Source organism: Ruditapes philippinarum, unplaced genomic scaffold (assembly GCF_026571515.1).
Source record: "Ruditapes philippinarum isolate M1 unplaced genomic scaffold, ASM2657151v2 ctg2935_1_1_1_1, whole genome shotgun sequence".
NCBI classification, from domain to species: domain Eukaryota; kingdom Metazoa; phylum Mollusca; class Bivalvia; order Venerida; family Veneridae; genus Ruditapes; species Ruditapes philippinarum.
Window position 1 is genome coordinate 27,419 of NW_026862251.1, and position 14,606 is coordinate 42,024.

The window sequence follows — 14,606 nt, forward strand, 5'->3', positions numbered from 1 at the left end:
TGTTGACAGGAAGAGCATTTTTGTGATATTTGATTGGACAATGCGTTGCTGCGGATATAAGGGAGATTAATCTTACACTCGCACCTGCTACTTTCACTTTTGGTTTGTTGTCATTGTCAGGGTCAGGTAAAGTGAACATTAGATCTATTTAATTGATATATCGTGCATTACAAGTTTGATTAATAATATGAAATTAGGTTCAGAAATCTGTTATGTTATGATCTGATACACAGATTTGTTTTACCATCTTAGTGAGTAAAAAAATTGTTTACTTATTTGCACCAATTTTCACCACAGGTGTTCGGTGCGTGATTGGTCACTACCCGCCCAGCTCCCCTTCATCCACTCTACAAGCCTCCTACCTCTCAAAACCACGTAAACTGCAAAATTTTTCATTTGCACTCCAATACTCCAAGACTTTCCCACCAATTTTCATAATCTTGGTACCAAATGGTAGGGAAATGATTACTCATCATCATCATCATCTCAAGTGATTGCATCACTCCGCAAGGAGTATACTCGCAATAGGGTAAAAACTGTATATACATACGCAGTAGGCAGGACTGACTGTTTTCCAAAATAAAAATAAAAAGTTTCCCTATTTACAGTATCTATTAAAAGAGTAAAAACAACTCCGTGATTAGTAATTTATATGTTGGCTGGCCAGAGCTGATTGGAAAGCATCCAGGCTGGTCTGGTCAACAACGTCTTGCGGCAGCTTGTTCCAAAGCACGATGGTTGCAGGAAAGAAGCTGTTTTGGAAGATGGAGGTGCGTGCTCTGATTTGGCGGAGGCGTTGGTTGTGCCCTCTGACAGTCTTAGCATTGATAAGTGGAGGATCTGGTATAATATCCACAAGGTTGTGCATTATTTTGAAGAACATAGTTGTTCTGGTGTTGTTGCGCCGGTGTTGGAGGGTGTCCCATTTGAGGTCGGTAAGCATGTCGGTGACGCTGCTTGTTCGTGTGTAGTCTTGTTTCACGAATCTTGCAGCGCGACGTTGGACCATTTCTAGTTGGTTGATAAGACCCTCAGAGTGAGGGGACCAGACAGATGAGGCGTATTCAACAGTAGGTCTGATATATGTCTTGAAGGCATTAGACTTTGCGCTTGGAGGGCTAGATCGTATGTTTCGCCTGATGAATGACATGGTGGAGTTAGCCTTTTTGGTGATGTTATCGATATGTTTTTTCCATGAGAGGTCTGAAGAGATGGTGACTCCAAGATATTTGGCATGATCTGCAGTGTTGAGTTCTTTTCCGTGGATGCTATAGGTGTTAGTAATAGGCTTTCTTTTTGTGGAGATGTGGATGACTTCACATTTGTCGGGATTAAAGGCCATCTGCCAATCATCCTCCCAGGATTGGAGACTATCAAGGTCATGTTGGAGTTGGCGAGAGTCCTCAGGGCTACGGATGATTCTGTACAGGAGGCAATCATCGGCGAAGAGTCGAGCCGTGGATTGGACCTTCGATGGTAAATCATTGATGTAGGCCAGGAAAAGAAGAGGGCCAAGGACGCTGCCCTGAGGGACACCAGAGGTGACAGGTGAGGTACCTGAAAAGGAGCCCTCAAGGACAACCTGTTGTGTGCGCGACGAGAGAAAGTCTTCAATCCAGGAGTGGGTTGTGCCTCTTATACCATAATGGTCCAGTTTCTGAAGGAGACGTGAGTGTGGAACTTTATCAAATGCTTTTGAGAAGTCAAGTAGAACAGCGTCAATTTGATGGTTGTTATCTATTCCTTTGGCTAAGTCATTAATGGTCATTAGTAGTTGAGTGTCACAGGAGCGTTTTTTTCTGAACCCATGTTGGTAGTCAGAGAGGATGTTGTGTGAGTCAAAGTGAGACATGATGTTGCTGAAGATGATGTATTCCAGTACTTTGCAGGAGACTGATGTTAGAGAGATAGGTCTGTAGTTGGATGGTGATGAGCGATTTCCTTTTTTGAAGACAGGTGAGACGAGGGCGGTTTTCCAGTCGAGTGGGATCTGACCTTGATCCAGAGACAGTTGGAATAGCTTTGCTAGGCCTAGAGACAACTCTTCTGATGCAAGTTTGAGGAGCCTAGTGGGTATCTTGTCTGGGCCTGGAGCTTTGTGTGGCTTAAGATTCGACAGAAGCTTCTGGACGCCCTTAATCGTGACATGTATAGGTTTTAGAGTTGGTAAGCAACTTGGAGGAAGAGTAGGGCGTTGAGCCATGTCCTCTTTGGTAAAGACAGAGGTGAACTGGTTGTTTAGAAGTTCAGCTTTCTGTTTACCATCGCTGTATGCCAACCCGTCCTTCTTGAGTGGAGACACACCAAAGTTGTCTTTCTTCTTGGATTTGATGTAGTTCCAGAAGACTTTTGGGTTTTGATGGTCTGGCTGGAGCATGTCTGATATGTGGGCATCGTGGACAGATCTGCATAGGCGTTGGGCTTTCCTTTTGATATCTTTATATTTTGACCAATCAGAAGTGGAGTTTGAGTTCTTGGCACGCCGGAACCACTTTCGTTTCAGTCTGGTTATTCGCTTTATATCGCGGTTGATCCATGGCTGATTGAATCTTTGAGCACTTTGGCGATGTGGGACTTCATCTTCAATGATCTTTTGGCAGCCATTTTTGAAAATAGTCCAGATGTAATTAATGTCTGAAGAGGGGTTGATTTTCTTTAGTAAGGTGTCTGATAAGGCTTTGCTTTTTTCTTTTATGGTATTGATGTTGGCCTTCCCCCACATGTACAGGGTGCGCTTTGTTGGTTTAATACGTGTGGCACACATGTTGGTGTCAACAAATATGGCGTGGTGGTCGCTTATCCCTGGGGTTGCTGTACAGCGGTTGACAAGTTGTGGCCGATTGGTGAGGAAGATGTCAAGTATATTGTCGCCTCTTGTAGGGAAGTCAACAATTTGTGTGAGGCCTAGTTCAGGTTCTAGGAGAAGAAATTGTTCATTTATTGCTTTCCTGTATTGGTGTCCATTGATTGCGTTGTTTGACCAATTAATATCTGGTAGATTGAAGTCACCTGCAATCCAGATAGTAGCATTTTTAAATTTGTTGCAGATGTGTGAGATGGCATTGAATAGATGTCTTGAATATTCTTCATCATTATTAGTTGGTCTGTAAGCTGAGCCAATGATGAGGGTCTCTTTATTGATGCATTCAATTTTCTGGAATAGGATGTCACATGGAGTGTTGACTTCGACTGGTTCGCTGACAATGTTGTCCTTAACAAGAATGAGGCTCCCTCCCATAGCCATCAGGTCTATCCTTACGGTGAATGGTGTAGTTGCTGTTAGTTGGAAGAACTTCAGCATCATAGATTGTTGGGTTTAGCCACGTTTCACAGCCACATATGATGTCGCAGCTGACAGATTCAAGGAAGTTCCAGAAGCTTGCTTTCTTTTTGGAGCTGCAGACACTCTGAATATTAATGCTGGCTAGTCGGATGTTGTTTGTGCGTAGTTTGTGCTTGAAATTCTTTTTAGGACTAGAGCATGACGGTGGGAAGTTTTCCATACTAGAAGTGCTGTGAGTTGATCTGGAAATATTGGATATGTCTGATATATTGACACTGGATACGCTCTCTAGTTCTGAGATGTCGCTGCTGATAACAGAATGTAGGCTGTTGCTATGGTTTGGTTGATCTGTGTCAGTCTGGTGGACATAGACCGAGTCGAATAGGCTTGAAGAGAAGTTGGGGATACCACAAGAGAAGCATGTAAAGCTCATACTCTTAAAGGTTTTAAAGCTGTCATTACAATCATTTCAAGTTAAAAGAAGATCTGTAATCTCGAAGTCATCGCAAGTGTTAAGTTGGCAGAGAACTGACCGCTGGGGGGTTTTTTGTGTGAAAAGTACCCGACTAAACGGCAATTTATTCGAAATGTATGAATATTTTTTTGTATTGTGCATATAAATATGATAGAATTATATTATTATTTGTAATAAAGTTCTGTTCAATCAAAACATCATATGAAACTATAACGAATCGTTTTTCCGATATGTTATTGTCATGTTTTACAACAGTTCATATCCGACTTTGAGAGACTTCAAAACCCTTGAATTCAATATTTTTCGTCAATGTAGATGTGACTTTTGTCCTACTTTTCAGAGTATAAGTTTGAAAGATGCCTATGCTTCGACAATTGTTCGGTGGTTTCACTACTGGATCAGTTGCTACAAGTTGTCAGGTATGCAGCTTCAGTCGATATATTCCGGCTAGTATAAGTGACTTATTCTGGAAAACGTCAACTACATGTACAAACCATTGCCTAATTTCTCAGAATTGTTCTCACTTTTCAATGGAACATGGGATAAGGAATCGTTTTAGAAACGTAAATAACTTACATAACAGACAGCTTATTTCGAGGAAAAAAGTACCAAAGACTGTGTGTGGATTTCGAGAATTGTCTACTGAGAATAAATTGCCAATCATTTACTTATTTACAAAAGAAGGATGTACCCTGTGTGACATTGCCGTAGAGGCATTGAAACCTCACATGCATAGGGTAAGAACAACATGCTACCATCATTTTTTTCTTGTTTAAATTTGAATCGTATTCAATCATTATAATTTTTCATTATAATAATTTCCAAATTTAATTATGAATTAAAGAGTTAACATATTTATTTTATTTTATTGTGAAAAAGTTCTGAACCTTTGGCATTATCTTACTCAGTTCCGATCATGCTTCCACGAACTATAATGCAAAACATTTGTTTGCTATTGAGATACTCATAAATGTTAAAATGGCTATGTAGGCTTTGTTGTTGTTCCTTTTTAGCAAATGATATATTTTTGCATTTTCTTTATTTCTTAAACATCTGTAAGTAACCGTTTGGTTATTAACTGTTAATTAATCTGAATTTAATATGGTGAATCATTATGATAGTGATAAAGTCTATTTTGACCATAAACGGGACATCAGTGAGTAAAATATCAGCCTCCTGAAAGGGCAAAAGGAGTTGGACATTTTTAATGAGAGGTGTACAGTTCAACTGCAAACGAATATTACATTTAGACTAAATGTCACAATTACTGGAAACTTTGTCAGTGCTTTTTTAATTAGCTCGCTTATTAGCATCCTTTTACTGTAAGTGTGTAATACGTTATTGTAAAACAGGTAGCTAAAAACAGGAGTTTTAATATATAGTTTAATTGTCATATCTAATCACGGATTTATATTACAATAAATCCGTGATCTAATCAAAGCAATCATGCTAACACCTGTAAAAGTATGTACACTGCTAAATGTATTGGTACTATTGTTTTATATAATTTCAGTTTGTCCTAAAGGAAGTAGACATTGAATTACCAGAGAACGAGAAATGGTACGAGATGTACAAGTATGATATTCCGGTGTTTCACATTTATGAAGAATTTCTGTTTAAACATCATGTAGATTTTGATGCACTTGAGCGAGGGTTAGAAAAATATAAAAATGGATATGACATAAGAAAGTGACAGCCATCCATTCCAGTAATAATATATGATAGAAATAAAAACGACACTGTTATAGGGGTAAATACTACACCTTTGCGATACTACTTGCCGGTGCTCAAGTTACCAACAACTGACATCACTTTGGTCGTGTGATTGAGACAGGGTTACACAGTTTGTTGCTTAATAATTTTATATTTTCCAACTATAATTAACTATAGTAGATCTGTTCGAAGGTGGTTCACGCAACATCTGGATTGTACTATAGATACATTGCTTATCACAAACTAAAAATTGCCTGTTTTACCGGAGCGGTGATTTCGGTTTACACTCCGTTCTTTCCGTCCGTTCAAAGAAATCTGTAACCAACAATAGCTCAAAATAATATCAGCTATTTGGATGATACTTATGGTGTGAGGATAGAGGAGATTATGCACGAAATTTTATAAAATTACATTGTGATTGCTCTGGTAACGGAAATGGTGGTAAAACAATGAAAACTGAACACATTTATAACCTAGCTGCTATACCTAAAAACACAAGTCAGGTTGATGATATTTAGTATATTGATATATAACTATATGGAGATGTAAGTCATTTTATTATTATACCCCCACCACAAAATGTGTGTGTGTGTGAGGGGGGGGGGGGGCTATAATGGATTCGCTTTGCCGCGTTCTACCGTCCGTCTGTCCGTCCGTCCGTCTCCATTATCGTGTCCGCTCTATAAATCCTATACCAATTGAAGGATTTACTTCAAACTTGGCTCAAATGTTCACCTCAACAAGGGGATGTGCAGAACTCATGTTGCCCATGTGTCAGCTCAAGGTCAAGGTCACAATTAAAGGTCAAATATCAAAAAATCAAATATTACACAGTATGTCGAGTCCGCTCTGTAAATCCTACACTAATTGAAAGATTTTCTTCAAGCTTGGCTCAAATGTTCACCTCAACAAGGAGATGTGCAGAACCCATGTTGCCCATGTGTCAGCTCAAGGTCACAATTGAAGGTCAAATATCAAACAGTCAAATATTAGACAGTATGTCGTGTCCGCTCTGTAAGTCCTACACTAATTGATTAATTTTCTTCAAACATGGCTCAAATGTTCACCTCAACAAGGAGATGTGCAGAACCCATGTTGCCCATGTGTCAGCTCAAGGTCAAGGTCACAATTGAAGGTCAAATATCAAACAATCAAATATTAGACAGTATGTTGTGTCCGCTCTGTAAGTCCTACACTAATTGAAAGATTTTCTTCAAACTTAGCTGAAATGTTCACCTCAACAAGGAGATGTGCAGAACCATGTTGCCTATGTGTCAGCTCAAGGTCACAATTGAAGGTCAAATATCAAACAAATATTTTCTTCAGTATTGGCTCAAATGTCCACCTCAACAAAGTAATGTGCAGAACCCATGTTACTCTTTTGCCGGTTTAAGGTCAAGGTCACACTTGAAGGTCAAAAATTGACTTAGAAAATATTCTTAAATTTTAACATGTATTTGAATATTTCTGAAACTAGAAAAGGTACTTGCTTGAAACTTAAAATATATAATTATGAAGTGTCACAATTAAGATATGCAGGTCAAGTTTCATAACTCTGTATTGCATTTGACAAAGTTATGCCCCTTTTTAAGTCTTCAAATTTACATACAATCAAATATTAGAAAATATGTCGTGTCCGCTATATAAATCCTAAACTAATGGAAGAATTTTCTTCAAACTTTACTAAAATGTTCACCTCAACAAGGTTATGTGCAGAACCCATGTTAGCTTTATGTCCGCTTTAGGTCAAGGTCACACTTGAAGGTCAAAAATTGACTTAGAAAATGTTCTTAAATTTTAACATGTATTTGAATATTTCTGAAACTAACACAGGTATTTGCTTGAAACTTAAAAGATATATGAGGTGTCACAAGTAAGATATGCTGGTAGAGTTTCATAACTCTTGTGTTGCATTTTGACAAAGTTATGCCCCTTTTTAAGTCTTTAAATTTGCATACAATCAATACTAGACAATATGTCATGTCCGCTCTATAAATTATATACTAATGGAAGGATTTTCTTCAAATTTGACTCAAATGTTCACTCCAACTGGGCAATGTGCAGAACTCATCTTACCCTTGTGCCAACGTAAGGTCAAGGCCACACTTGCAGGTAAAAAATTGACTTAGAAAATGTTCTAAAATTCTAACATGTACTTGAATATTTCTAAAACTAGAACAGAGATAATCATTTGAAACTTCAAATATATACGAAGTGTCGCAAGTAAGATATTCAGGTCAAGTTTCATAACTAAAAAAAGTGTGTGGGGGATAACTTTGTATTGTATTTTGACAAAGTTAAGTCCATTTTTATGTCTTTAAATTTATTTACTATAATATTTCTTAAACCAGAACAGATATTTACTTGAAACTTAAGATGTATATGAATGGTTTTAAGCAAGCTCAGATGATGAAAATTCTACAATTCCATTGAATTATGACACAAGTTATGCCCCTTTTACGCTTAGAAAATATTAATTAACAAATATTTACTTGAAACTATATAATATATGAAGGGTCACAAGTAAGTTCAGTATGCAAAGTTTTTCCACTCTTAATTACATTTTGACATAATTATCCTATTTTCTTAACTTCACTGCTTTTGTTTGTTTTAGTACTCTGGGAAAATGAAAGGTTATTTGTAACTGTTTCGAACATTATTTGACAATATATATTTATATTATAACCTGTACAAATTGTCTTTTTTCACCAGAGATAATTTCTTTGTATGTATGAATTTGTGCCACTTAACCACCTTTCCAAGTCGTCATCTGTCAAGGACATTGGTGTGGTATGAATCGCATTCAGCGATAGTTCTAGTTTTTATCGGAGAAAAATATGGTTTCTATATGGTTACGGAAACGGCAAAATCATTATCGTAAATGAGGTCCTGTAAGTTGACGACGGATAGTATACACGACATCTTATTTATTTGTTTGATAAAAAATGACCAAAGAAATGGTAAATAAGACTTGCGGGATCCTGTGATAACCCTAAAAGTGTTTATGCTATGTTGACAAAACTTGGTATGTGGATAGAGGACAATGTTGATATTATGAATATCAGTTTCCTTTTTCATATTTTACAAAGAGCGCTATGATAACGAAAGTAGTGAAACAGTTAAAAAGGATCATATATTGGACATCAGGTGGACTAAATAAACTTCTACTTATATTTATGAAACTTTGTACATATGTGTGGATAGGAGGCTTATTGAGGGGTTACATCTTGTTTTAATTTTACAAGAAAATTTGGTCAATACTGTTTATAATTGAAACAATAATTGCATACATAACTGAGATTTTGTGATAACTAAAAAAGTCAACAGTTGCACCTTTTTTCAACATAATGTCTATTTCCTTAAAATTGCACAGCTATGAATACTTTCAAGGGAACATATGTTGATAAAAAAATCTAGGATAAATTCTTTAAAGTCAGTTTCCTAATTAAAATAGGGTGGCATCGCATGTTTACAGGTGATGCTACATATGCAAAATAGCATGAGTTCTTGAAACGAGGTAACAGCAGAGTGTACAAGAAATAATGTTTTTTTGAAAATGATTTTATACACATGCGTACCACAGATATACATACAATATATGAGCTCCAAGTGGTACTAACAATAAAGCAATACTGTGAGCAAATGAATATTTAGTTTACATAATGGCATGCGTCTTAAAAATTCTAACTCCCTATCAAACAGGTAGGACAATCGAGTGTATTATTACATGATACATGTATATGCAAGGCTTTATAAACGAATGCTCATAGAACATTTGACGTGAATTGACCAACTGACGTTCGGAAAAATTTCATCCATGCTCAATGTTGTTCAAAATATTTTTATCACCTTTCTTTCTTATAACCATGTTAGAATAATTAGATTCCTCAAAAATAATATTTTTGACGATTATAGCAGGGTATGTGTATATATATTTATAAGTCTCTGGTTGTTACAAATAATTGGTATTTGCAAGTCGAACTCTGTCGATGATCTCAAAAATGAAAAGTTATTTGAACCAATAAATTGATTAGTTATTCAAACAAACAATTTAGATAATCATAGTTGGCTCAAACTGGTCTGAACCAAATCTTATCAGCCATTTGAAACCCAAACGTATTAGCTATTTCCTGCTGGCTCTAAATGTATCACAATTAAAAAAAAACATTTTACGTTATATAATACTAGTTACATGTATATCAGTTTTTCATGATTAGCTAAAGCTTGCCCAAAAGACTTGTAAATGTAGACTCATCATATTTTGACAATGTTCTAAGTTTGAACAATTCTCTTGGCAATTTAGAGTTCCATTGGCCATTTATCATGTCGGCAGCCAATCGACCAATCTCATCACTTGATTTCGCTGCATAACCGTTCCCGCCGATAGCCACGCCCAGCTGGTCGTGCAACATGTCTATATATGGGCGTTCGGTGGGCGTTTCTGTTATGACGCAACTGTCGCTGTGCCAAGAATTGAATTGTACCCCTGAAAGTGTGAACAAAGTGGAAAAAATAAATTATGATTATGTACCACTATGCATATATAATTACAGTTTTACCTTGTTCATTTCACCCACGGTGATAATCACTTTTATTTGGACGAATGGTTTTGGAGAAAGAATATCAAAATTCAAGATCACGACATTTTTTGATTTGAAAACTCCCTAACTTATTATTCATATGATTTTAATCCTTCTTACTTTTCTGTTAATATGAATTTTATTTTACAATCTCATGTGTTCTCTACAAAAAGTCAGATCATGTGCACGGCTTCATATTTCGCATTCTCTCTTTGCCCATGAATGAAGTGTATTTAGAGATTCATACGCACCAATGCAAAGAGAACCGCCTTATTTCGTCGATAATTTCGATAATGTACAGGTTTTCAAGAAGATCAATCAAAATATTTTGATACACCATACTTAACAAATTAAATATAGAAACAAAAATACAAATGATTATAATAAATGCAATTTACTACCTTTGAACAAAGACTCTGTAAATTTGGTTACTTTTTCAGCATATTTGGTGTCTCCATTATCAAACCATTGTTTAACATCACCTAGTGACGTCATAGTGGCAGTTACGGCATCAAAGAGTCCAAGTTTTATATAATAACGACCTATAGACCAAACAACAAATTATAAGCATTAGTGTTTCTTATAATATATCAATATGTCGTTATTTATTCGTATGCAAATTTCTTTTAATAATCTTCGGCAAAGAAAATCTTTCTGACATAAAGCGTTGAATAGAATTTAATCTACCCTGACAATGATTAGTGGTTGATATGTTTTGACTGAAAGTATGCAGCAAGGGCAACTGATACATTCTTTCATTATTCATTAGTAAATTGGAAAGCGACCACGTAACTTTACTGCATCAGTGAGATTAAAATATTTAGTTAGTGAATAAACAGGAAAAACAATATAACCAATTTGTAATCCAAGGAAAATAAAGACAAGATGTGTGAAAAGTCAATCTTAGTTTTGGATAAAGTCTTGTTGTTTTTTTTTTATTAACATTGTAAATCCGATTGTCTTGAAAATCAAATGAATGGTCATGAAAACTTCTGCAAAGAACACATTACGAGTTGCAATCAACGTTTCACGACACATATTTTGGCGAAGGCTTCATCTTGCAACATTTGTTCAAAATACTGACAGCTCATAGCCGTTTGTCCAATTACTATATTTAATATCTCTTTGATTATAGATCGATTTAATTTTTGATATATCTGTTCAAATGTATTAAGATGTTTGTGACTGCAAAAAACTGACTGATATTTTCCTTTCATTCGGTTGTCAATCTTACAAATTGCAGTCATCCAAAAGATATGTGTAGTTATATTTCTTTCTTCCGTTCGCTCAGAGAAGAACTGATTGCTGGTGTTGTTAGAACTCGTGGTTCAACTCTTTTGCTACTTTTTTATTAATGTGAAGATAATATACTGTTAGAAATATGTGTAAAAAGAGCAATAAAGTATGCTTATATCAACTGCATTTTCACGACATTTTTGTCTTACATTAACATCTTACCGTCCGGATATTTGATTGGAGGTAACAAGTAGAATGACACCTCATTTTCCTTCATTTGTGATGATGGTATTTTCCAGTCAGCATTTGCACTTCCGTAGTAGATAACGCATGGCATATCACTTAAACAATTGTAAAAGTATATTTATATGCTTATTTATTTGTTCATATCCTTAAACAATATGCTACTATGATAAATCCCATCATTCCTTATACATGTATATATAATTTGGTCTGTATTCAATTGAAATTTACGGGATTCATCATTTATAATTTAGTATATACAAGATTTTCTTTAACTCGAAATAACTTGACCTTTACACATATTGACAGTCGAAAATATCCACTGGCTGATAACCATTTTGTTATAACTAATGAATGAATTGGTCACCACCGAAGTAGTTAATTAATAAGAAATAAGGGTCATTCTGTTTCTTGCTATTCCTTTAAAGGAACTCCACTGAGGTTTATAAGCCTACAAACATAAAATTTTAATTTTTCACATAGACATGAGCACTTAAAACAGAAATATAAATAAAATATAACCAAGCAATATACAAGAAATACATTGAAAATCATATGTTTGTGCTATTCTCAGTCCGATTTGAGTGAAAAGCGTTTAAACGCTTTTCAATTTTGGGTCATTTTTCACTATTATAATAATTATTCTGGAAAAACGAAGGGAGCTAATGATTTAAAATTTTGCACATACCTTATTAGTATAGATCTACATCAAATGGAGTAATTATCTCAAAAAATTATTTCCAGTCCCGTCATGTCAAAAAACCTCAGTGGAGTCCCTTTAACATACTTTATCTATTTAGTAATGTACAATATCTTACCTCAAAGTTTCTAGACTAGATTTGTCCACCTCTAGCAAAGACACAGATATGGGGGACAGTTTCTGCTCAGGTTTCATATAAGGCATAAGGTTTTTGAAAGTAGTAAAAGCTCCAGTGGCCAATAAAACTCTTTTGCAAAGAATAGTACGACCTTCCTCCGTTTTCACTTGCATTGCATACGTGCCATCTGATTGAACAATTCTTGTCACGTGATTGACGACGTCATCAATAATGGTGCATCCTTGTTCCGCCGCAATCACCTTTTGCGCTTGAACAATTCTTCTTGGATTGATATGTCCGGCATTTTGTGTTTCAAAACTACCTAAAGTGTTATTTGTAAATCGTAAGTAGGGAAATCTATGTTGAAGCGATTTGTTGTCAAAAAATTCCGTTGGAATAGCGTTTCTGGAAGCTACATCATCAGTTTTGCTTAAATAAGTTTTTCCGCCAACCATTAGATTGCCTACCTCATAGTAGAACTTTATACCTAAACGAAGAAATAAACTTATTATTAAAGTTTATCAAAGTTTATGTATTAAAACATGGTGTGACTTAGCTGTTAAGTCATTTTATCTAATCAAGATATAAACTGGAATAATTTAGAGAGTGGATGTAATGTATAAAACGTGCTCACGCATTTTTGTAAGGGGCCACGAGTGCAGCCCTCCAACAAAGTGTAAGGACTGGATAAATGTAGCTATAAACATTGCAAAACCCAATTCTAACTGATATTTGCACTGATACCTGCACCTAACAGTAAACTAGTACATAAATCATTATATATACCGGTAAGATCATCATAGTTTATTTTCTACTACATGTATATACAATGTACCGCAGTTAAATTATTGCATGTCACATATCACAACATGTGCACTTACCTTGAGATTTACGAGATCGATTTGGATTTTTACTATCGTTAGCTATTCTCATTTTTGAAATTATAAATTGGTGTTTCATTTGGTGTTTTTGTGTAAAATCTACGAGCTTTTTTACTAAATACATTGTATAATATTAGACAATTTTGTGCTAAAGTTCACTAACCAGATTGTCTCTCTATATCTCGGTATCTCTTGATAGATTCCTGCGCCAGAGTTGACCATACAAAGTCTTTATCTAGACATCTCGTTATTCGTCCCTCGTCAAAATAAGAACCATATATCGCAACGTTTTGCGCTGAGCGTTTTCCCTATAATGTGCATGACATATATTTAAAAATGGATTCTCAAATTATTTCGATTTGTCTTCATTAGAATGTACTCTGTTTGTGTCACATCCCATATTAATGCATCGATGCAAAATGTATGGTTTTAACTTTTAAAGATTTCAAATTCTGCCAGGGACCTTAAATTTTACTATTTCAAAAGCATATTAAGTAACTGTTCCGGTCAATTTGCTGAAAGAGGCGGTCAATTTACTGAAATCAGAACAATGGGTCTGGTCTGTTCATGTCCCGCTTGTGTCTACAATTATGCACGGAAAACACCAGTGATCTCCTACATAAAGTCACGTTTTACAAAGAATCATCCATGATTTGTTCTACAAAACGAACTGAAACTGTTGAGAGTAACCTGTACCAGTAACTCTTGTTGCAAGTTTTTAATCTGTCATATCTAATAAACTACAGTAACTACATACGTTAACTTACTTTTGGTTCCGACGGTCCAATTAGGCACGTACTAAGACCGGAAGTGACCGTTGCATGCCTTGCAGCAGACGAACCTATCATACCAGCTCCAACTACACATAAGTCGTACATAGTTAATCTTGATCGTGAATTTTAAATTTTGTCACGAGCTCTTATAACTGCATCAATCCAGATTGAACAGTGAAGGTGTATTAATTGATAAACGCCGTCAGTGGGATATACTATTTACTTTAGATAATGATATTATTTAATTTATTTTTAACTGTTCGTTTATTGAAAAAGATTTAATATTTTTATACGTCCATTGTGAAACCGAAGGGAAAGTCCATAGTTTTAAATTTTTGAATAAATAGTAACACTGTCGAACTATCAATTCTGTTTGCAATTTTATGATCACTGCTGTTTTAGTAAACAATTTTTAATCACTTAAAAGATAAAATGTGTTTAAAAAAGTCACCATCCATACGCGATCTACTTTATGTCGGTGTCTTGATTGTCCTACTCATGTATACAATGAATTAATGTAATGTTATGTAATGTAACTACATAATATGGAACGCCGTGACTGTCTTATGTGATCAATGTTTTTGCTATCTTGTAAAATGATGAT

General features: G+C 35.4%; 2 protein-coding genes across 3 annotated transcripts; one reads left to right on the forward strand and one right to left on the reverse strand.

Annotated features, from left to right (window-relative positions):
- Positions 1 to 19: 19 nt before the first annotated feature.
- On the forward strand, positions 20 to 8,477 carry LOC132718427 (uncharacterized). The gene is made up of 3 exons (XM_060702122.1): positions 20 to 126; positions 4,099 to 4,495; positions 5,272 to 8,477. The coding sequence occupies exons 2-3, from the start codon at positions 4,115 to 4,117 to the stop codon at positions 5,449 to 5,451; spliced, it is 561 nt and encodes a 186-aa protein (XP_060558105.1). The 5' UTR covers positions 20 to 126; positions 4,099 to 4,114; the 3' UTR covers positions 5,452 to 8,477.
- A 462-nt stretch (positions 8,478 to 8,939) lies between these two features.
- Positions 8,940 to 14,522, reverse strand: LOC132718426 (N-methyl-L-tryptophan oxidase-like). 2 transcript variants are annotated; one of them, XM_060702121.1, is made up of 6 exons: positions 13,997 to 14,522; positions 13,393 to 13,537; positions 12,349 to 12,670; positions 11,510 to 11,628; positions 10,453 to 10,593; positions 8,940 to 9,957 (listed from the first exon to the last, which is right to left on the reverse strand). In XM_060702121.1, exons 1-6 carry the CDS (start codon positions 14,105 to 14,107, stop codon positions 9,689 to 9,691), a joined length of 1,107 nt encoding a protein of 368 aa, XP_060558104.1. In that variant the 5' UTR covers positions 14,108 to 14,522; the 3' UTR covers positions 8,940 to 9,688. The 2 variants fall into 2 exon arrangements, with proteins under 2 accessions (XP_060558104.1, XP_060558103.1); XM_060702120.1 differs by having other exon boundaries at positions 12,349 to 12,835; positions 13,997 to 14,519.
- Positions 14,523 to 14,606: the final 84 nt, after the last annotated feature.